Source organism: Brachyistius frenatus, unplaced genomic scaffold (genome assembly GCF_029030835.1).
Source record: "Brachyistius frenatus isolate BFR_SWC_R1_liver_20210118 unplaced genomic scaffold, ASM2903083v1 Contig_106, whole genome shotgun sequence".
Taxonomy (NCBI): Eukaryota; Metazoa; Chordata; class Actinopteri; family Embiotocidae; genus Brachyistius; species Brachyistius frenatus.
In genome coordinates, this window is record NW_027210705.1 from 1,274,544 (window position 1) to 1,298,767 (window position 24,224).

A 24,224-nucleotide genomic window follows, 5' to 3' on the forward strand; every position below is an offset into this window, starting at 1 on the left:
TGTAGGAATCAAGTTTACTTATGTTGCATGCAGAACATTATTCTATAGCAAGCATTTAGAATCAGCATACCGACGGCCTAATACTATATGTCTGCAGGTGTGTCCTCAACTCACACCGTGAGTCAGTAGGTTGGATAAAAGAAAGCCTGTTATGATGAACACAGTGTCCATCAGTGATGTCACAGGACAGCAAATCCAGATTATTATTTTTTTGTATAGCTTTAGCTACTTACTTTGAAGTTTTATTTTTCAAATTTCTGTTACCATATATCTTGAATTTCAGAAGCAACCATATTTATTGTATACTATTTGTTACTAGTTACTTAGAAGATTAAACATGTATAAAACAAAATGTATAATAATGATGATAATAATAAATGAGGATATAAAATAAAATGATATTGATCCCCTGGGGAAAATTCACAGCCCAGCATTATACAACCTTAAAGTAATGCACACATTCATGGATATATAATCATAATACAATGTACATTATTCTGAAGTATCCTATTTGGCATAATAAATACAATGACTTTCGGTAGTTTTAAGAACATTTAGAGGGCTATACTATAACTCTGCTATACTTTTACCAATACCACAGTGTATTTCTCCACTCTGGTATTGATGCAATTATTGAAGTAAAAATAATTCAATTTGTCCCTGAAGAAATATAAAACCGCAAAAAATATCCATAATGTTTTGTTGGTTTATGAGCCTCTAACAGGACCAGCACGTGGAATCCAGTAACACACATCATCATTAAGATGTAAATAAACTGTGAAACAGCTTCAGTGAAACATGTGTTGTGTATTTCTTTTTTCCAGCAGAGGCCGCTGTTCACCAAGTTTCTGCTGCAGTTTAGTTCCTTGCCGTTTCAGAGCTTCAAGGTCCATTGCGCAGCCGCAGTGATTAGGCTGCGCATAGTCATTCGTTATTACTGAGTAAGACCGGAAACAAAGTGGACCTGTCTTCAAAATAAAACAAACTTTTGTATGGTTGAACATTAAACTTGAGCAACTTTGGACACCCTATATTACATTTTTTTGAAGGAGAAACATAAACTAAGGTTATGTATTCAGCCAAACAACTGCAGTATTTACTTCTTCTTATTTCTTGTTTCTAGCTGAACTTATAGATATAATTATTGTACCCATCAATTTCTGAAAATTAGTAGATAAATAGATACATTCACTGTCAAAACAAGAGTCAACATTTTCATAGGACATTACATCAGGTACAACTTGTAATGGGGTAGATCGGTGTCATGAAATTAATGGAGGAATATAACCAATTTGGAGTTATTTAAAATTAGTATTAGTATTTAGATTTTTTTGTTACTAGAGTCAATCTTAAAAACTTCAACTTAGCCACATTTATTTGATATCTATACTGCTTGTTTACTTTACAGATTTACTGTAGATTAATAGTATCATTATAGATTAGGATAACCCTTTATGGAGGAGGGCATTCATAGGTTACTTTGCGAATAATAGATAATAAAAATGTGGCCTGATCGTTAAAATGAACTACAATTTAAGGCATCGATGATTATAATCCAGTTCAGTAATAGTATATAGGCTACGTTATTCATTGTTCTGAAAATGAATACTTTCACTTTTGGTATTTTAAGTACACCGGAAATGATCATAGCGTTTTACTTTCACTGACGTTACATTGGGAATGCGTGAATTTTACGCGCAACTTCATTTTATTTGATTTCTAAAGATCTGTTGGCAAGTGTCTTATTTTGAAGGTTGACCACCGGATGTCACACCGCTCCAGTATCTCTGACGCTTGACGTTCCGCACAGACAGCGAGGCAGACGCGGCGGCGACAATCACGAGGAATCTGACCGCGCGGCACGACACGCCTCGCCCGGGAACAGAGTCCCGCTGCTCGCCCCACGATAGCTGAGCCCGCGCGCTCTCTTGGATATAAACCGGCACCGACGCAGCGGAGAGGCGCAGCATTATGGCGACGTTGGGACCGGAGTCGGCTCGCCCTGCTCTTTCCCAGCTCAGTTCTTCTCCGTCGATCCAGACTCACATCGGCGGCGCCAACCTGCCTCCCAACCGGGGCTTGGAGCGGGCGCTGGAGGAGGCGGCGGCCAGCGGCGCCCTCAACCTCAGCTCCCGAAAACTGAAGGAGTTTCCCCGGACGGCCGCCAACCACGACCTGACCGACACGGTGGAGGCAGGTAGGAAGCGCTCTGGTTTGTCTCCACGGCTGGCTTTTTAAGAATAAAACCCGGGGACGGGGTGGGGTGGGTGTTGTAACGAGTCCTCGCTGTAACGCGTTACATTAGCCTCAATAGTATTACATTGTATTTCATCAATACTCGCCTCAGTAATCGTTGTACTTCATTTACGGCGCTGGCATTTCCGTCATTTAAACCCACGCGGGGAGCCGAACCCCCCAACCCCGGCGGTGTGTGTGTGTGTGTGTGCGTGCGTGTGTGTGTGTGTGTGTGTGCGTGTGCGTGCGTGCGTGCGTGCTTCACCTGAACCGGATGCTCGGTTGACTTTGACCTGGTCCACTCAGTGCTGTGAGGTCCAGCTGAATGGCCCGTTGATCTGTGATTTCGCGATTCATTTTGAAGACTGCGGGTTTGTGGAGAGCTGAAGTGAAAGTGGGCACGGAGTGTTTTATCACGGAGTTATGGGCCTTCAGTGGAAATCCCCACCACTTCCGTTTAATCCATTTTCATGTTGTGAGCAGCAGGACCCACACACACTCAACATGTGCAGGTTTTATTTGACAGAAATGGGAGTTGGTATTTTTTAATTTTTTTACAATGACCTTAATGTTTAAGGTCAGAACACACAGTTCACATCAGAGTTGCGGATGACACGTGGGAATGTGTTATGTGTAAAAAGAGGAACGTGCTTTTCCTGAAGGACGCCTTGTTGTGGACTTGGCTGTAAAGAGGACAGGTGATGCGTCGGCTCTGTACCTGAGCCGGTGCAGATCCTGGGACTGAGTATTTCTCATGACTTGAACTGGTGAGGAGGTGAAGCAGTCCCTGTTCCTCGTCCCTCTGCAGCAGAGTGGTTTGGTGTCTCCGGCCGTTGGTGAACAGGAAGAATGACTCCCTCCGTCAGTGCTGTCCGCCTGCTTTTTGCAGTATTAAACGCAGCGTTGGCATTTTAGTTTCAGGTGCTATAAGTGCAGGTTTGTGTTGTTTGTTATGGAGCCGGTTGACCGGTTTTGACGTGCGCAGCAGTGACCTGCGGCTCTGGTTCCACAGACTGGTTTCAGTCCATTACATGGATGCATGACCACGGCTTCGGAGAGGAGTTGGGAAGCTGATTTGCTTCAATGTGCAGGAACCTCAGTAGAGCCTCGGCTGCAGGCTGATTATGTTATGTCAGCGGCAGCGCCATGCTTTGAAGGCTCAGGTCGCTCAAGTTACAAAAATACATATTTTCCACATGTCTGCAGACGGTTTTTGTCTCCATGTTCATCCAGCTTTTAAGACACAGTAGAAGGTTGCAGTGATGCAACACGAACTGAATCCCATTTTGATTTGGGGCCGAAGGAGAAATCTCAGACGCGCTGATTAATAACTGCTTCGCTCGGATGTCTTATTTTCTCCTCAGCGCTGTGTCTCCGTCGGATTGGAGAGTTTGCTGCACTTCACTCTCTAACTTTTGTTCACGTACACTAAAACAGAAATGCGGCTTACATAAGCGCACACGCACGGCAGTACGAAGGGAGACGATGGAGACGGCAGTGACGTGAGGACCGTGTGCTTGGCTGTAGCAGCTCCGCAGCACCGTGCAGCAGAGCTGCCGGGTTTTTGGATGCAGCCAGCTGATTGCTGATGTTTCTGTCCATTTTCTGCACACACTGTTGAGTCTGTGTTTGCTTCGTCACACCTGTGAGGTTTACCTGGAAGGTGACGGCACTGGGCAGTTGTTCACAGCTGCTTTGTCTCCTGTCTGTCGGCGTTTGGATCCCAGAGCTTTTTATTAACGGCCGTGTTGTTAAATGTGCTGTTTTTTTGTTGTTTTTTTATCCCAGAATGTTCAGTCTAATTACTCATCTCAAGTGCTAAGATTTCATCTCCAATCCAGTCCAGCACAGATCATTGAAAGCTCCCCCATATGAGACCCTCATCGGGACCCCGGAGTCCTTCTGATCGGCCTCTTTAACAACACTGGATGTGTTTGAGCTGCAGTTTATCATTTTATTATCAATTAAACTGTCGATTTAAAAATATTGTTTTATTAGTTTTTTTGGTAACCTGTCACTAGTTTCGTCGAAAATCGTCAGAACACGGTGAACAAATATGCATCATGGTATGACAGCTGCAGCTGATAACCGTCCACCACCCAGAAATATGTGTGTGTTCTCTCTTTGGCTGGAGAATTCCACCGAACAGGAAGGCAGCGGAGCGGTAATCACTCGCTGCCCTCACAGCCCCGCGGCACGCCAACACAACACATCTCAACCTTGCGCAAGACGCAGAGTTTGATTTCCTGAGAGTTTGTGGCGCTTGTAAACATAATGTTTCTCCAGATGTTTCTCTGAAGCTGAACCTAAGTCACCGCAGGTGTTCGGAGTGATGCGGTTAAAAAGACGAGGACTCGGGTTTGGAAGGCCGACCGAGGTCCGATGGATTCGGATGCTGAGTTTCTCGTGGAGCTGACCGCGAAAGCAGAAAGATTTGTTTCCTCTCGTAAAGCCCTCCACCTGCCGAGACGGTGGCATCTTGTCGTCTGAGCGAATTGCAGGAGATTTTTGTGAATATTTACATCGCCGGTGTTTGTTCATTAGTTCAAACCCTGCTGCCATGAGGCTCATGTTTTAGGTGCAAAGGAACTAAAAAAGAAAAATCTGTAAATGAGAACATGTTGGAGTGAATGTCAGCGACACGCCGGCCTGACGGTGCCAAACAGGTGAGTCATCGAATCACACGGCAACTCAGTCCAAACCTGTGAAGAGAAATTAGACCAGAGGGAACGGAGTGAGTCGCTGTGATGGACGGACACGTGGAGGACACACTCACACAGACACATTCAAAATAACAGATTGAAGCAGTTCATTACACACACACACACACACACACACACACACACACACACACACACACACACACACACACACACACACACACACACACACACACACACACACACACACACACACACACACACACACACGTAAGGACTTTGGGTGCATCAGTCTAGTTTGAACTCGGCAGCCACACGAGTCTGAACTTGTAGTGAAGACGAGGCTCCTCCATCTGCTTTCATGGTGTTTGTAGAAAAGATGGCAGTCCCATAGAGACGGGGCTGTTTTGTGGTTCCTGCCTGATCTTGCGTTCCTCTGTTTAATACTTAACAACGCGTCACAGAACCGTCGCTCACAGCTCGGACTGAATGGTTATCGCCACCGGTTTCCTCAAAACGATTCAATTCCGATTCACAAGGTCCCGATTCGATTCCAGATCCATTCTGTTTTTTTTTTTTTTAGTGACGACACCAATTTTGCTTTGATGTGAAACAGAATCTCAGAGAACTGATTCGGTGAATTGCACAAGGAACCCTCTAACATAGTTCATTTTTAAAACTAATAATGTTTGCATTACGAGTGGATCCCACAGCAGTTCAATTAATGCACTTTTTAATTCAACAGCAAGAAGTCTTGGTCAATTAAATTAAGAATACCTGCCGGGAAGTTTTAAATGATGCAACAGCGGATCGTGTGTATGATGGATGTAATAATGTGTTTTGGACTAAAAGCTTTACTGGACTGGATTTTCTCGACCTTTGCTGATTTGACGAGACCATTTGTTCGTGTCTGTTGGCATCACAGGCGACGGCTGCGATCAGCGACACAGTTGGTGCCTCCGGCATCGAGGGAGGACGTTTTTTTACACGATACATTTGGTTGTAATGAAAATATAAGGACTGGAGCATCATCTTATTAACTCCGAAACTACAATAGCGACAATAAACATCTAATATCATATATTTATAGCTTATATGTTGCGAATGTTTCACATGTAAACAGACTGTAGTCCACACAGCAGCAGGCCCTGCTGAACCAGGTTGAATATGTAGATGATGCAGCACATTTTCACACCGTCTGTCCTCGGTGCACACTCATAACAACGTGGTCGTAATCAGGAAGACGGAAAGAAAAAATGGAGTTAAGAGTAAAAAAAAAAAAAAAACAAAACATGGCCTTGAAAATACTGCTTTCGATTAAGAGACAGCAGAGGAAGTTGGAGACATTGCAGAGATACACATCGTATGTCAACACCAGTGATGACATCACATGCTTCCAGGAACAGAAAAGTCAAGGAAGGTGATTTCCAGACTAAACCGACCAGTCAGTCTGCTTTAGTGTGGTGGGATCAACGGCAATGCTGGACCGGGAATGTGTGTGTGTGTGTGTGTGTGTGTGTGTGTGTGTGTGTGTGTGTGTGTGTGTGTGTGTGTGTGTGTGTGTGTGTGTGTGTGTGTGTGTCTGTTTATGTGATGATGTCATTTAACAGCCAACCATCTGAGGTTTTAAAGGTGCACATGAGGTTTATTTCTGACCAATTACCGTTGTGTACGTAGGTGATTGATGTCTCGTATCTTGAACGCTCCTCTAAACGTAGTCAAGCTGAAATCCTCGCGGCTATATGCTGAACACTTGACGTTTTGAGGGATTTTAAAGATGGGAGGGACATTTTTAGAGCTCAAACTGAGTTCTAAAGGCATCATTAGTCTGAAGGTTGTATTTTGGGTCATTTTACAATACATCGGCCTCATGTTTTGCATTATCAGCATTTCCCTGAAGCCCAGGTTGTCATTTTGTAATTGTCTCGTTATATTTGGTCAACCATCCAACCGCGTCCAGTTAAACTGGCATGTGTTTACATTCGGGAGGCTGGAATCAGACGTCTGTGACCTATCATAGAGATGAAATTGACTATTACGTTCTTTAGCAGTTATTCTGTGTTTATCTTCCCATCTTCATCAGACTTTCTTAAAGCCCGAGGTGACGTTCAAATGCCCAAATCGTTTCAATTTGCTTCTCACAAATGAGCAGCTGGAACAAGAGAGTGTGGTGGAAAATTAGATTTAAACAAGTAATTGATTATAACAAATAGTTCAAGATTAACCTTGAGCTCTAGGTGTGTGTGTGTGTGTGTGTGTGTGTGTGTGTGTGTGTGTGTGTGTGTGTGTGTGTGTGTGTGTGTGTGTGTGTGTGTGTGTGTGTGTGTGAGTGAGTGAGTGAGTGAGTGAGTGAGTGTGTATCTGTGCGTGTCCATTAGCATAGCAGCAGCCTGCTTCCCACCACGTTCCCAGCTCCAGACAATACCCACTGCGACAGCGTTTGGTGGTCTTTTCGGTGGACACACATACAGACACACACACACACACACACACACACACACACACACACACACACACACACACACACACACACACACACACACTGCAGCTTCGGCCTGCATGTGTGTATATTGACAGAAACAACATTCCCTGTGCGATTCGACGACTGTGCAAATTTGTAGTCCTCGTAAATGTTTAGATTCTCGTCCATTAGCGCTGAATGATTCATCCGAGTCGCCGTTCCATACAAACGCCTCCGAGTGTTTCTGTGCTTCCAACAGTGAGACGTCTCCTCTCCTGAAACTATCTGCTGATCGTATCTCATCTAGTCTAGCAGTCAAACCCCCTTTTGTTTCATATCGTATCAATACATGAAGCAGGTCAGCTTTCATCTCTCAATCAGGACCTTTAATATTTGCAGCTATTGGAAAATAAGCAGTGCTACGGTCAGTTATTATTCTTTCAGTGTGTAAATTCATATTTAATCAGCTTTGATATCTTCTGCTTAATTATAATGCACTATACTGAACATGTTTGCTACTAACATTTCTTTTAGGTGAAGTCATTTTTTGTTTTTGTATTTCTTAATGTATTTTAAGTTCATGTGTTTGAGTTGACAAACGCACATTTAAAATGATCTGTGAACAGGTGCAGCGGTGTTGAAGCTGGAGTCTGTAACGTCTGCAGCGGTCATTTACCAACATGGCGTTGCCCTCTGCTCACATTGGAAGAAGGTCTCCGTTGGTTCCGGCTCGGTGAGTTCGGGTGCAGCAGCTGAACCCCACCGAGTCCTGAGCTCAACATCGGGAGTCTTTTATCGGTTATATACGTTATAGGAACTGCGGTGATGTAAGTGAACAGTGATTGGTCGAAACACAGGAGCGCAGGCGACCGCCGTTGTTTAAAACACTGCGTGAACCGTAAGCTAACGGTAAAGTACAGCTACGAATGACCACATTTGAAGGAGCAGAGGACAGATGGAGGCCCGCGGTACCGAGGAATGGACCGACAGCCACGTCCACGGACTCGGTGTGGGATTCACACAGGACCGGTTGTATTTCCCGCCTCTTATGGACCAAGTGGAGGCGGTCATGTTGGCCTGATCGTGATGCTATAGAAGGTCTGAAGCTGCTCGTTGTTACGTCCGTTGTCGTGCGGCGGCAACACAGGAAGGCTGCAAGAAACGTGAGAGGAGGACACGCCGTCTTTCTGCTGCTGGGTCACATGTCACGTGTGCCTGAGGCGTGATATACCCCGAGTTCACCACCCTCTTCCTCCACTTCACTGCTCTTCCTTCCCTTTCATTTACTACACACACACACACACACACACACACACACACACACACACACACACACACACACACACACACACACACACACACACACACACACACACACACACACACACACACACACACAGGAAGCTGTGGGTTTCCAGGAATGTGTAGGGGTGTTGGATCAGAGGAGGGTCTATCCGCTCAGTGTTCCCGCCACACCTGAACGTAATGACAGCTGGCAAGGAAAGAGAGACACACACACACACACACACACACACACACACACACACACACACACACACACACACACACACACACACACACACACACACACACCGGCCATGCCTCACGCATACTGAATGAAGCAGTCGACGGAGCGGTTGATGGCGTCTCAGAGGACCGAGCAGCTACAGAGACGCCACGCAGAGAGAATGGACACCGGAGGGGAAAGACAATCAGGCAGGACAGAGTGAAGGTGGACTCTTGCACAACCTCGCTTTATTGTGATCTAATGAAAAGTACATAACAGAATGGAGACACATAGTTCATCATGTTATATAATTACCACTCTGTGCTGCTGTGATGGCCGAAACTGATCGGTGCACCATTTTAAGGTAAAGTTAAGATTTTGTTCTGGTGACGTCATCCAGCTAATATTGAATTTGTTTTATTGATGAGATGATTCAATTAGAGCAGAGGTGGGCACATATTTTTTCCTTTGCAGGGCCCACGCATTTATGTGGATGGAGATCAGCGGGACAAAACTAAATGTTTGTGTTGTGTGAAGTTGCATTTCATTAAAATGTGATTTTGTTGTTCTTACAGAAAATGTACATCTTAAATCTCCATTTTATTCTCAATAATAGTAAATTCATCAATTTGTTGTGAAGGCAGTGAAATAGGATGAACAACACCTGAGCATCAACAGGAGAGAGAACCGTCATTCATCACAGTTGAGGTGGAGGCCAGTTGCAGCTCTACATTGCAGTTGAACTCCTTTTATGTACTTTTTAGCTGCATAAAATGTACGTTTTGTTGTCATCATGGTTGGGATTTGCAGCACTTTCAGATTAAAGAGACTAAACATGAGCTTGTACAATGCTTTGTTGGGCCAAAGCAAATAACCCTGAACCAGAGCTTCAACCGTCTGATAAGTCAACAGGCAGCTATTTTGATTCTAGTTTGTAGTTTCAGCTTCTTAAACTGGAGGATTTGCAGCTTTCGTCTCATGGAGCTGATTGTGTTGGACTGTTGGTCAAACTAAGGTGTAAAATGATTTATTGAAGACCATTTTTGTCAGATAAATCAATAAATCAATAATGGTGAGTTTCAGGCTCAGATTTCATTCACTGTAATATATTTTTTTTCTATTGAAGTTCACCAAAAGAAGTCTTTGATTACTTCTGAATGTTTCAGAGATGTCAGGTTAAAAATGGCCTCTGGTCTGTCAGCTTTTGCCACATAGAGAGATGGAGTGGTGACAGCGGGGGAAGCACAGGCTGACCTGAACACGGGTGGTGCTGTGATCCACTGGAGGGACACTGGAGGGACACTGGAAGGTGGAGCAATAAAGGCCGAGGTGCTGATCGTCTCTCCAGCGCAGAGACAGGAAGTGGCCGCTCCCCACCTCATTGTTTTCAGGAGGCAACAGCTCCATTCTTTTCCTGTCAGGAAAATCAAAGACCCCCCATCTCCTCCTCCCCCCCCACACACACACACCAATCTGTGAAGTCCAGCTCCAGCTGTCCAACAGATGGAATTTCTTAATTGTTACCAAACATGCCATGTTCATTTGCTGAAGCAGAACAACCAGCGAGGATCTCAGATTTTAGGCTCCACAGTCGGAGACGCTGAAACGCCTGCAGCGACGATGCTAACAAGCTAACGTTTAGCATCGCTTTTGTTTTCATGGTTCCTCGCCCACAAACAGCTGCAGACTCAAACCAGTGGACTGACACTCGCTTTTATGCCAACTCTCCTCCGGGGTGTCGATACACAAACAGTGGAATTAATACAAAACAAAGTTACAAGCGAGGCTGTCCTTCATCTTGCAGGTATTCGGTCATAAAAGAAAAAGGACTGAAGACCATCAAGGTTATTGAGGGGAACATGAATGTTTGCACCACTTTTCATCGTCACCAACTCGGTCAGCGGTTTCATTTCCACCTCCGCTAGAAGAAAAGTCAGAGGTTCACCAAACTCAGTGGGATACATCTTCTGGGGACCTTGAAATTCTTGCTCCTACTTTGCCGTCAGTCCATCCGTCCAGCCGTCTGGAGGTCTGACCGTCTGTCCACCAGCTCTGGGTGTGTCAGCTGTCACAGGCTACAGCAAAAAACAACAACACTTCAACCGGACAAAATCTTCTCAACTTGATGTGTTTTATTTGTTTCTGGACATGCGGTCGGTTTCGTGGACGTCGTGTTGACGGTGGTCTTCGGTCGGATGATGACAGCTATGCTCACTCCCGTCAGCGGATGAAGCCGGTGAAATGCAGTCGAATGCTTTGGATGAAAGACATTATTTGGACCAACTGATTAACTTCAGTTTGTTTTCCCAAAGTCAAAAATGAATCTTCCCTCCCAACATTTCAGTATCATCTAAAAACTCTGGAGTCTGCGATGGGCTTTTAAAGGATGCAAATTCGGAGCCATTAAAAGTCCAAACAACCGTTTGATGAGTCAAAAAATGATATGAATCGACAGTGATGATGAAAAGAACCGCGGTTGCAGCTCCGACCTGAGTGTGTTCAGAAAGGACCTCGTCCATCAGAGGAGGTCACGACTTTGCGGAGCGACACCCGATCGCTGAACGTGGGCAGGAAGGGCTTCTGTGCTTTTGATACCTGACACCAGCGAGTCCGGCTGCCACGCGGCTTCACGCTGTCTCACCGGGACACATGATGTCACACACATGATGTCACACATGACGTCATCTGCTTTTCAACTTTCTTTTCTCTGCAGATCTCTTCTTTCTTTCGAGTTCACAGTCGGTCCAGACGGAGATCTGCAGTCGCGTTTGTGTCATTACAGCCGTGCAGCGATGGGCTTAGGTCACATCGTGTGTGTGTGTGTGTGTGTGTGTGTGTGTGTGTGTGTGTGTGTGTGTGTGTGTGTGTGTGTGTGTGTGTGTGTGTGTGTGTGTGTGTGTGTGTGGTGCCTAATTGAGGTCTTTTGAGGCTGTTTTCTATCTGTTTCTCGTCTGCTGCATGCGGTCTCTGTGAAGCTGCTCCGCGGAGCACAAAACACAGACACACATGGACAGACTTCTGTCCGGCTGCGTGTCCTTCAGCCCGTGGACTCATTTGACGGCAGGGTTTGGAGGGTTAGCTGTGACCGTGAGGTTTAGTGCGGATGTTTGTATCAACCAGCACCATCCACAGTATACTGGTTAATTATACCACCGCTATTCAATCACTGGATCTGTAGACATTCCCGTCGGCCTCAGTCGAGCTTGCCTGTTGCGTTTAGCTCTAAGCAGCAAATGTTTGCGAGGTAATTTTACGAACAGAGCGTCAGCACGTTGGCGTCGTCGTTACGAGCTGTCACATGATCACCGTGCTGACGTTAGCGTTTAGCTCAGGCTTAGCGCTGCTTTGCCAAAGTACAGCGTCACAGAGCTGCTAACATGGCTGCGGACCCTAAAGCCAAAAGCACACCGCCCCCCCTAAACAGCACCAACGGGACGCCTGTAGCCGCCGCTGCCGTGTGCGTTGCCATGGAGACCGACACTGTTTTGACGCGTGCCGTACGCCGCCTGTGTGTTTTGGCCTTAATACCGCAGAGATCCTGGTAAGAAGCTTCTGTTGTGAAACCAGGCCGCCACTTTACCAACCGGCAATTCCACCAATTTGTAAGAGAACCGGTGCGTCACATTTACTTTGTAATTCTGCCGATTCTTTTTTTCCGGGGGGTCATATGGTGTCCCCAAACTCTTAGCATCTCACTGCAAATATTTACTGCAGTGCCACAACATGATATGAACCAGTTGTAAATATCGTGCGCGGACGACTATATGCAAATGATCTTGTTTTTTTCTTTAACCTGTATCAGACTGTAATATGCTTCATCCAATACATATCACATCAAGTATTGATACACGAACATCACAGTTTCCTTCAAAGACCACTCCAATGTCTCCACCAGAATTTCAGTCATATTGAAACTACTTTTGAAATGTTGGAAGCAGCTGATTCCATTACAGCCATTCAGGTGTGGTTTGATACCGGCAGCGAGTTTCCTTCCAACCTCGAACAGAGAAGTTATCTTTTATATTTGCTTTGTTTAGTTTCACAGGGAGTATATACACCTCAACCAGCTGACTCACAGGGAGCTTGTTCAATGGACAGAGATCAATTACAAACTGTAATTTCCCTCCCCTGGACTGCAAACCGACTTGGAAATGTATCTGAAGTACTCATTCTGGCTTTCTAAGTCTTTGGATGTGCATCCATCTCCCGCCACCCATCATCCTTTTTGATTTGCATTTGTTTGTAGCGGGTTCAGATTGTGTTCTCACTCATTGTGAATCATGTGGTGTCACATTTGCAGGCACTTTTCTGCTTTCACATCGTACTACGGTTCATACTGCACCCGTAGGTAATAAAAACAAGAAAAGAGTGGAAGCGTTCAGGTTTAATTTAAGGGGCATACAAGGGAACAAATAAAGTATGAATAAGACTGAGGTAATCAACGGATATTTTGATGGCACCGATCTGACTGCTTCAACACCATCTAGTAATAAAAAAAAGCACCTCATTATTTGGAGCCAAAGTTTGATACCGATGTTTCATCCACACCGCTGCGTTTGTTTTAAAACGCATAACTTTTGCTTTGTTTAGTAAGAAGTAAATATGAACAGCGTCTGTGAGCCAATACCATGTTTACAATACGCAGGCTCCACCTGGGTGGACCAACCACGGAGATGAAATCAGAAACCTGCACCAAAGTCAAGGTATCAACACCGCCATCCAAACAGTTTTGAAGCAAACGGGAAAATATCAAATTGGAACAATAGTTTGTATTGTTTTTTTGTCTAATAAACAAACAAGAGATGCGTGTAATACAGTGGAGACAGCTAATGAGATCATCTCGTTGCTTTCTAAATCAGAGATGAACACTTTCTGTGTCCTGACAGTCCCTGAATCCCTCTGAATAAATAAACAGGAACAGTCTCATCCCTCCAAATGTAGGCCAAATTCACCCCCAGAACACACACACACACACACACACACACACACACACACACACACACACACACACACACACACACACACACACACACACACACACACACACACACACACACACACACACACACACACACACCTCTATCCCCCACTTAAATCCTCATGGCATTAAACTGGCATCCAGACACACACATCCACATCCACATCCGTAACTGGTTCACCGTGACAAGCACACACACTTTTTTCCATGCCGCTCCTTCAGGCTTCCTAATTCCTAATTCACCATGAAGCACATGCCAGCATACGTAAATAAACGTTAACATATGCCCACACACAAACACATAAATCCACATGCAGAATGATGAAAAGTCTGGTCCAGAGTGCGATGTAAACACCCGCTCAGATGTGACATGAAATCACACGGCGGTGGTGTTTGTGTGTGATGGAATCTAACGTGCATATTAAAGAGTGTATTTCCGAGTACATATTTGAGGTGTGGTGTTGCTCATCTTTTCTCTCGGCTGTGGAGCTGTAAGATTGTGATTCATTATGAAACCGTTCTCTTCCATTATCCGTTATCTCTTCATTCTCTTTGCTGAATTCATGCCCTGGTTTTGCAGTAACCAATCAGTGGCTGCTAAAAATGATTTCTATCTAACTATCTATGCGGGAAGATGACATCCTTAAATATTTTCCACAAACTTCTGATCTGTCCGGCCGTTCCATCCGTTGAAGCGGACTGTAAACAGCCTGTATTTGTGCACTAGCACACGAGTCAAACACATCAGTATAATAAATAAATATAATCCATTTCAGTAACAATCTTTGACGATATGAAAGATACTGAAAAATGTTATTAATTTTAAGAACATCCCATTACAAACAATATAATTGTCAAATGACTGTAATGGTTTGCCTTTGTATATTCAGTAAAGTCGTTCTCCTTCTCGGAACCAACTCCTCGGGCTGTGTGTCAGCGTGACATCATTATGTAAACACATCTGAAATTGCCATTATCATGTTCTGAATTTGATTTATCATATATAAAAATGACACCAGTATCATTGTGAAGGATACAATTTGACAGGGTGAGTTATATTAGTGATATTATGTAAGTGAAACTGAGCTCGGCTCTCAGCACTGATACTCTTCCTGTTCCTCATATTTCTATTTCTAAGCGAGCCGGTGAAACTCCTGCCATGAAAGACATTCTGCGAAGAAATACTTCCCGGTGAATATTGAATAATATCTCTGCTTAAAATGCCCGTCGCCAGCTATAGCGACATCTACAAGAATATTTTTGTTTGAAAACGGTAATGATCTGATTGGTTGATGTCAGTCTGTGATGGACAGATGATTAATCCAATTACCTGCCTGGTATTATTTTGGAAGTGCCCGCCCTCCTTCAAACAGCTTCCAAGAACAAATCCTCTGATGTTTCTGTACAAACAAACCGTGTGTGTGTGTGTGTGTGTGTGTGTGTGTGTGTGTGTTATTTTAGTGCCAACACCCCCCCGTCCACCTCCCACCACCACCCTGACACACCCTCCACATGTAATAATACATTTGAATGTTAAAGACCTCATTATCCAGAATTACTACGGTGCCAGGCAGCATGTTTGTGTTTGTGTGGTGGCGTTTTGGTGTGTTTTGATGGGAGTGGGTGCTATTTGGTGAGCTTGCTATTGCCTGCAGCCCTGCCAGGGGCCACACACACACACACACACACACACACACACACACACACACACACACACACACACACACACACACACAGACAGTGATATGCTGACAGCAGAGAAAGATGTGGGTCAGTGGTGGGGGGTTTGTTGTTGCATTTGATGATGATGATGGGGTGTGTGTGTGTTTGTGTGTCAGTCAGCAGCAGGGTGGTGTGTGTTGACATTGTGCCTGGTGGGTTGCCAGTTTGTGGAAACCCCCTCTGTAATCCTGTTAATGTCTCTGCCTGCTGGTTCTCTTCTCCTTTTCCTCCATTTTCTCTTTTTTTTATCTTTCTATTTTTAAACTTGTTTTTTTCCCCGTCCGTCACTCACTCTGCTTTTTCTTCCCGTCCGTCCGTTCGTCTTCCCGTCTTTACGGTAAAATCTGTTTTATCACCACTCTCCTTTTTTTTTTAAACCGAGGGCAAAATTTTTCTCTTCATGGATGTTGAGTGTTGCATCTTTACATTTGAAGGAAAGAAAGGGTGTGTTTGTGTGTCTGAAATCCTCCATACAAATACACTCTCCTTCATCTCTGACAGACATGCTCTGAACACCTCTACTTGAACACAAAAGAACATCAGTCGGATCACGTGATAAAGCAGCTTCATGTGTAAAATAGCTAACGCTAATTTAAAATCTTCAGTAAGAAATTCTAGCAGTAATTTACATCATTTAGCTTACGAGCTAACCTGCTAAACTCCAGAAAGACATTTCTTCAGAGTGTTGTTATGAGCCAAATGTCTTTTTGTTGTTGATTTTCCACAGACTCTCCAGAATATTACATTTTGTTAGCTTTCGTTAGCATTTATTATTTCACCATTTAGCTACCAAATTGCAGCATATTGCAGCTTCCAGAGCGTATCGACGTGTTAACCGTACGAGCCTCGCTGATTCATCTTAATTTCATTTTTTCTAATTGTAGATTTGAGTCTTTTAAAGGAAAGTATCGCGAAAATAACCATATATACCGTGATACTATGTTCGGGCCATATCGCCTCGTTTTAATGTCAACGCGTGTTTCTCTTTGCGCTACAGCTCAGCTCGAGTTCTGCTCACCTATCAGCCATATGTAGTTATTTATTATTTAAATAAATACAAAGTAGGCTCTACTTTCTATAAGTAAATAATAAATATGTAAAGGATTCAAAAAGACAGTGATTACACACAAACCTATGTGTCAACCCCCCTGGATAATCACCCAACACTGTAAATCCACTGTGCTACTAATCCATGACTGTCTGCTGGTTACTGGGTCAGACTGACAGAGAGATCTCCCAGCCTTTAACACACACACACACACACACACACACACACACACACACACACACACACACACACACACACACACACACACACACACACACACACACACACACACACACACACACACACACACACACCGCAGCTTTTTGTTTGTGTGTGAATGCCAGATAGAATACAGCTGAGAGGCTGCGCAGCGCTGCACATCATGGACACCATGTCTTTACATCAGAGGTCTTCACGGGTCCAAAAGAAGCCGTTTAGTCAGTAATCAGGTTGGCTGGGTTCTCTGTGGACGGTTAATACTGCCGTGGCATCGCGTGCGGACGATATGCGACTCCCATCGGGTCGTGAACGTTTTCATCAGCCAAAGTGGAACGTCACTTTTTCACCTTTGTTTCTTCACATTCTGGCTTTCCAAAGTCGGTCATCTAAATCCCCCGTCTCCACGATGGCAAGCTGCAATTGGGACCAACGTGTGAATTGGGAGAATCTATGACCTCGTCCCGGCCCAATCTGACGCCTACCAGACAAAGATATTGTGTTGTCAGAAGCTGGCATTACTTTACCAGGCAAACACGACACCTCGGTCTCGTATATATATATATCTATAGATAGATATATATATATACAGTAGAATTAAGCCACTATATATATATATATCTATATATATACATACACATATATATATTTATAGTGGCTTAATTCTACTGTCAGGAGTACACACACACACACACACTTGAAATGTAATTTTCTTTCTAAATTTCCTTTTCTGCAAAGTCCTCTGACATCGCAACAGGTTTGTGTCCAGCCTTCCTCTCACTCGCTCCAACTCTGCACTGCGCTGCCTTCAGGGTTTGGTGCCTCTGGTGGCCTGAAGGGGGAATGACTCTTCTCTTGTATTATGCGCTATAGATGAGTTCAGACACTGCAACATGGCGACGACACAACACATCCCTAACAGATGTGCTGTGAATGTACAATTATTTGTGTTTCAAGTTGTTTACAGGTTATAAATTATTGTGTTTTAGTCTTTTTAGGGCATGCTGTTAACCCCCCCCCCCCCCCCCCGGCTCCCTCATAAACAAAGGGTTGCCAGGTAACTTGTGCAGTGGTTACTCAGACATAACTTCAGTTCTGTGATTACGTCACGAGGAATTCTACGACTCGTATCAGCTTTGCAGTGGTGAAAAATTCACATCATCAATCATACAATTTGCATTGGTAGACCAGATGAAGTGTTAAACTGACCAGGACCAGTTCTAGAAATGAGTTTATCTGGAATATCAACTTTTCACCGCCGCTCAGATTAAAGTTTGTTTTCTGGCTGTTGCTAATTTGCGAAGCTGCAACCTCAGTCGTCCACTTTCCAGTTACTGAAACGTTTTACAGTCTCATTTTATATCTGTAACAACATAATTACCTAACGCTATGGAGCAAAGTCAGTGTGTGTGTGTGTGTGTGTGTGTGTGTGTGTGTGTGTGTGTGTGTGTGTGTGTGTGTGTGTGTGTGTGTGTGTGTGTGTGTGTGTGTGTCTGTAAAAGATAAGGAAGCAGACGGATCTCTCTGGGTGTTCTCCTCTCGTCCTACTTTTCCTTCCAAGGAGGCAGAAAAGTGGGACAGACGAGCAACAGAGCAGCAGGAGGACGAAACATCGGTCCCCGCTGAGTCACGAGCAAATTATGGGACAACAAAACAAACACACATTGTTTTTCTTTGTTCTGTCCAAAAATGGAACGAACCCTTCAGCTGTGTGTGTGTGTGTGTGTGTGTGTGTGTGTGTGTGTGTGTGTGTGTGTGTGTGTGTGTGTGTGTGTGTGTGTGTGTGTGTGTGTGCTGGTGAGCGATTGTGCACATGGAGCTTTGCTATTCTCAGAGCGAGTTGATGTGGGTGGATGTTCACTTGAACTAATAGTGCCGTTATGTAACAGGCGCTTCACGTTGGTTGTTCCGGAGGACAGAACATGGAGATTCAGAGAGAAACGGAGCGAAGGGAAGCGACGAAGGTCTCGGAGGGAGGAGATGAAGAGCGAAGCCTCCGAAACAAACTCTTATCTGCTTTTTAAAAGGACGAGCACATCCCGTGAAAAAGTTCCCGCTGAGAACAAATATATTTTTTGTCATTTTGTCTGTCAAAAGAAAGTCACAATAATTTAGATTCATTAAAATGTGAAAAATCACAATGGAGTCACATGTGTTTTATTCTTTGCTTCACTTTGTTTTATAGGTAGATGCAGTTCCCATAATGCTTTGAGGTAACCGGGAAGTGTACATCCTGTCGATTCAGAGAGTTCTGCTCTGGGCTGAACCCTGTTGTTTCTTTTTTAGGCCTGAATTTGTTTTACATTTTGCCAAGTTGCTTCCATTTGAAGCCAGTTAGCTTTTAGCAGCTCCTGTTTGCAGCGTACCGGTGAGCGAAGCAGCCCCTTCAGGAAACAGCCACGATTAAAGGAAGTGATTACATATCGCTGTATTTTAAATTAGTTTCATATATACTTAAGGTTGTAAGGAAATACACTTGTTTTTGTACATGCAGTAGGCCAATGTGTTGAATAAATATGAAATAAACAGCATCTAAAGCTCTTCTTTTGACAGCACATGTGGTCTTTGTATTCAACGTTACAGTCACGGATTGTTCGTTTTGTAAAGCTGCATCACTTTTAATGTTTTTCTTTTTAAGTTTGAGCCCCATGATTCAATACATAATAATAATAACAATAATAATAAAAAAGATAAAACAAAAATATATCTGAGATATACAGCATGATTATTATCACAGGAAGTGATTTCATGTTACTCTTAATCAGGTAGTGCTTTAAAATAATACAACATTTTTTTTCTCTTCTAACCTCACTTAAAACTCCACAAATTATATTGCAGATTTTGGAGGATATCTGCTGCTAAATCGTGCTTTTTTAATTGCAAAAATCACCAAAAAATCTGAGAAATCCTGGAGGGACCGACGTACAGACAACTATCACGTGATCACGTTGAGACTGAAGAAAAATGAAAAATGTGCAGCTTCTCAGGGAAGTTTTGGAAGTTTCATGTAAGAATGTAAGAAATGTGCCTTTTGTTTTTTTATAGTCGCTACCAAACGTGATGATGGATGTTTATTCAAAATACACAGAGGAAATAATAGCACACTGGAAACTAAGTTCCACTGAATCTCAAAGCGTGTGTGTGTGTGTGTGTGTGTGTGTGTGTGTGTGTGTGTGTGTGTGTGTGTGTGTGTGTGTCATGAACTGCAGCATTAAACTACATCATGTTTATAACTGCATGCCTTGTATGTTTCTCTCTGCAGCAGTGAATTCACCCGTCACTGGGAGCGATGTATCTGGAGTTTGTGTCCTGATGTGGAGACGATCAGCCTCTGGTCGGCTTCACTGTTCACGCTGTCGTTAAATGTCAGAATCACTCCGGCTCTCGGTAGAAATGCGTTTTCTAAGGACAAATAAATGCACAAGGGATGTCCCAGTAGCACAGGAAAATAGTTGTGTGTGTGTGTGTGTGTGTGTGTGTGTGTGTGTGTGTGGTTTCCTGCCATAACCAGACCTTATAAAGCCAATCTGATGTGTTTTATTCGCCGTTCTTGCGAATGTGTGTGAGCGAGGTTGCAGCAGATGGACATGGGTCGAGAAATGGGTCATGTAGAATTCCTGTGGGAGGACCAACACACACACACACACACACACACACACACACACACACACACACACACACACACACACACACACACACACACACACACACACACACACACACACACACACACACACACACACACACACACACACACACACACACACAATGCATCTATGTTTAGAACTGGAGACATTTGGGCTGACTGCAAATATGCATTTTTTTTTTTTGCCCCAAGATAAACATGAAACACACACACACACACACACACACACACACACACACACACACACACACACACACACACACACACACACACACACACACACATATTTGCCCAGCCACTGATGCGTACAGCATCACACACATGCATGTTTGCACGGACATGTGACACTGCATCCATGCAGAAAGTCTTGCATGGTTGTCATGGGGACTGCAGTTCCTGTCATCCTGCTTCATTCACTTTTGTTTGTTTGTTGGTTCATTCCTTCCTTCCTTCCTTCCTTCCTTCTCCTTCTTTCCTTCCTTCCTTCCTTCCGTTGTTCCTACATTTAAAGTTTTGCTTCTTCTAAAAAGTACAGTAATTACACGGCAGTCTGTGAGTGTTTTCTCTGGACAGTAAGAATACTGTTTGTAGATGAAACTGTATTAAAAGATTTTCATTTTTAGGATATTGTTCGACCAGTAATATGTAGCTGCTGTGCTACATACACCTGTAGTGAATCTGGTACTGTATAGTGGAATATGAGCACCATTTTAACTTAACATTTGAAAGCTGGACGTTGCTATTGGTAACAGTGGATAAAGGACAATCCGTTTTTGACACATAGAATATGTTTAACTCCCTTTTAATACAATTTGTCCGGCACTCAGTGGTAAGGAAAAATATTTAATTTGAAATATGTGAATTAGACCTGGGCAATTAATAAACACATGAACAATCAGATTAATGAAACCTTACATTTGGATGTAAATGGGATTCAATCACTTTTGATAAAAATCACTGATGAAGTTGTTACTAGTTGTCAGACATCAGTGATTTCTTGGTGAGGTAGTTTAGTGTTTCAGTGTCAAATCATGTCTGAAAAACAACAACAACAACAACAACAGTAACATACGCATACCTACAGCTACCATAACACAGCGGGTTTTCTTCATCTTCATCCTCATCAGCACAAAGTCAGTCTGAGGCAGCGAGTTTTCCTCCCAGCGGCACCTTCAGCATCCTGGACCCACTCCACCCGTCTGAGAGCAGCTGTTTCCTTTGTCGTCACCAAGAAAACCCCTTCCTCTGCCCCCCCCCCCCCCACACACACACACACACACACACACAGATATGTTGTTGTGACGTAGACAGGTTGTTGTGACGTAGATAGGTTGTTGTGACGTAGATAGGTTGTTGTGACGTAGATAGGTTGTTGTGACGTAGACAGGTCGTTGTGACGTAGATAGGTTGTTGTGAGGTAGATAGGTTGTTGTGACGTAGACAGGTCGTTGTGACGTAGATAGGTTGTTGTGACGTAGATAGGTCGTTGTGAGGTAGATAGGTTGTTGTGAGGTAGATAGGTTGTTGTGACGTAGATAGGTTGTTGTGACGTAGACAGGTCGTTGTGAGGTAGATAGGTTGTTGTGACGTAGACAGGTCGTTGTGACGTAGATAGGTCGTTGTGACGTAGATAGGTTGTTGTGACGTAGATAGGTTGTTGTGAGGTAGATAGGTTGTTGTGACGTAGACAGGTCGTTGTGACGTAGATAGGTCGTTGTGAGGTAGATAGGTTGTTGTGAGGTAGATAGGTTGTTGTGACGTAGATAGGTTGTTGTGACGTAGACAGGTCGTTGTGAGGTAGATAGGTTGTTGTGACGTAGACAGGTCGTTGTGACGTAGATAGGTCGTTGTGACGTAGATAGGTTGTTGTGACGTAGATAGGTTGTTGTGAGGTAGATAGGTTGTTGTGACGTAGATAGGTTGTTGTGAGGTAGATAGGTTGTTGTGACGTAGACAGGTCGTTGTGACGTAGATAGGTTGTTGTGACGTAGATAGGTTGTTGTGAGGTAGATAGGTTGTTGTGACGTAGATAGGTTGTTGTGACGTAGACAGGTCGTTGTGAGGTAGATAGGTTGTTGTGACGTAGACAGGTCGTTGTGACGTAGATAGGTCGTTGTGACGTAGATAGGTTGTTGTGACGTAGATAGGTTGTTGTGAGGTAGATAGGTTGTTGTGACGTAGACAGGTCGTTGTGACGTAGATAGGTCGTTGTGACGTAGATAGGTTGTTGTGACGTAGATAGGTTGTTGTGAGGTAGATAGGTTGTTGTGACGTAGATAGGTTGTTGTGACGTAGACAGGTCGTTGTGAGGTAGATAGGTTGTTGTGACGTAGATAGGTTGTTGTGACGTAGACAGGTCGTTGTGAGGTAGACAGGTCGTTGTGAGGTAGATAGGTCGTTGTGACGTAGACAGGTCGTTGTGACGTAGTGACGTAGATAGGTTGTTGTGACGTAGATAGGTTGTTGTGACGTAGATAGGTTGTTGTGACGTAGATAGGTTAGGTTTTAGCCCCACCTAAAAACAACCTGAGCTGAAGACTAGTGAGAAACTGTTCAACGGTTTAACTCCACATTTCAGTGCGACAAAGTTTTCTAGCTTTGCAGATGCTTTCAGCAACTCATTTCACATATATAATGTACTGAGAAGCAAATCTTGGAATTTGCTTTACAGGATCTTTAAATAGGAGTGACAAAATATTAGGAACACCTCTCGGTACAACCCAGTACAGTTTGACGGCATCACTAAATTACCATTGAAGTAAATAAGCAGCTCTCTCAATGGAGCTTATAATCCTCATGAAGGCAGTACGTACTGCGGTGCTGTTGTACTCTACTTCCTGCGTCACCTGTCCATGGTTTTAATGTTCAGGCTGATTGTTGGTTTCTCATCGTTTTGATTCTCACGTACGTGATGCGCTCCTAGGATCGCACGACTTGTAGATTCTTCTGTTTGTGTCCACATGTCACAACAGATTGTAAGAAAACAATCAGAAAAGTGGCGTTTTTCTTTGCGTGTCTGCGAGCTTCCATGTGTGAGCAGTTGTGTGTGAAGCAGAAACCACAGAGCCACTCCAGTGTTCACGAAGCTTTCTGCTCCGCTGTGTCATCTCTAACTCTTCATTTCCTCTCCTTGATATTCTCTCTATTTTCAGTTTCTCCTCATTTCTCCGTCTCTTCTGTTAATCCCTCGCTTCCTCTCTCACATGTCATGCTTCTAGTTTTGGACATTACCCTTTTTGTCCTGAGACCGTGCTTTGATAGTCATGCTGTCTACTATTTTTGTGCACGTGTGTGTGTGTGTGTGTGCGCGTGTGTGTGTGTGTGCATGTGTGTGTGTGTGTGTGTGTGTGTGTGTGTGTGTGTGTGTGTGTGTGTGTGTGTGTGTGTGTGTGTGTGTGTGTGTAAAGCCTGTCATTACCGTACTGCTGGGAGGAGTCTCGCCTTTTCCTGAACAACCAGAGGATGCAGCTGCAACACACGCTCACACAGAGTGCACTTATTTTAGAGGTCTTCAGACAGACACAACCTGACTCTGCAGAATTTAGATTCAAACCATCAGGAGCACAACGTCTTTGGTAACACGAGAAACGTCTTCATGCAACTCAGGCCAATCAAAATGTAACAAACCGCTGACATGAACAGGAGTTGGCAGTCCCAGTTAGGTTTAACCGTTTTATATGTACACGTGCCGTTAAACCACCCTGAGGTTCACGAGGTTATTTCATGTGTTCGGTAATCAGAGCTTGGAAAT

General features: G+C 43.9%; 1 protein-coding gene across 7 annotated transcripts in view; it reads left to right on the forward strand.

Annotated features, from left to right (window-relative positions):
- Positions 1 to 1,796: 1,796 nt before the first annotated feature.
- The window catches only part of lrch1 (leucine-rich repeats and calponin homology (CH) domain containing 1), a 91,682-nt gene continuing 69,254 nt past the window's right edge, over positions 1,797 to 24,224 (forward strand). For 3 of the 7 annotated variants that reach the window (XM_069712087.1, XM_069712080.1, XM_069712082.1), the window contains exon 1: positions 1,798 to 2,197. In XM_069712087.1, coding sequence (XP_069568188.1) covers positions 1,972 to 2,197 — 226 coding nt within the window. In that variant the 5' untranslated portion in view covers positions 1,798 to 1,971. Of the gene's footprint in view, positions 2,198 to 24,224 lie in introns of all 7 variants that reach the window. The other 4 variants (XM_069712084.1, XM_069712083.1, XM_069712085.1 and 1 more) reach the window with 3 other exon arrangements.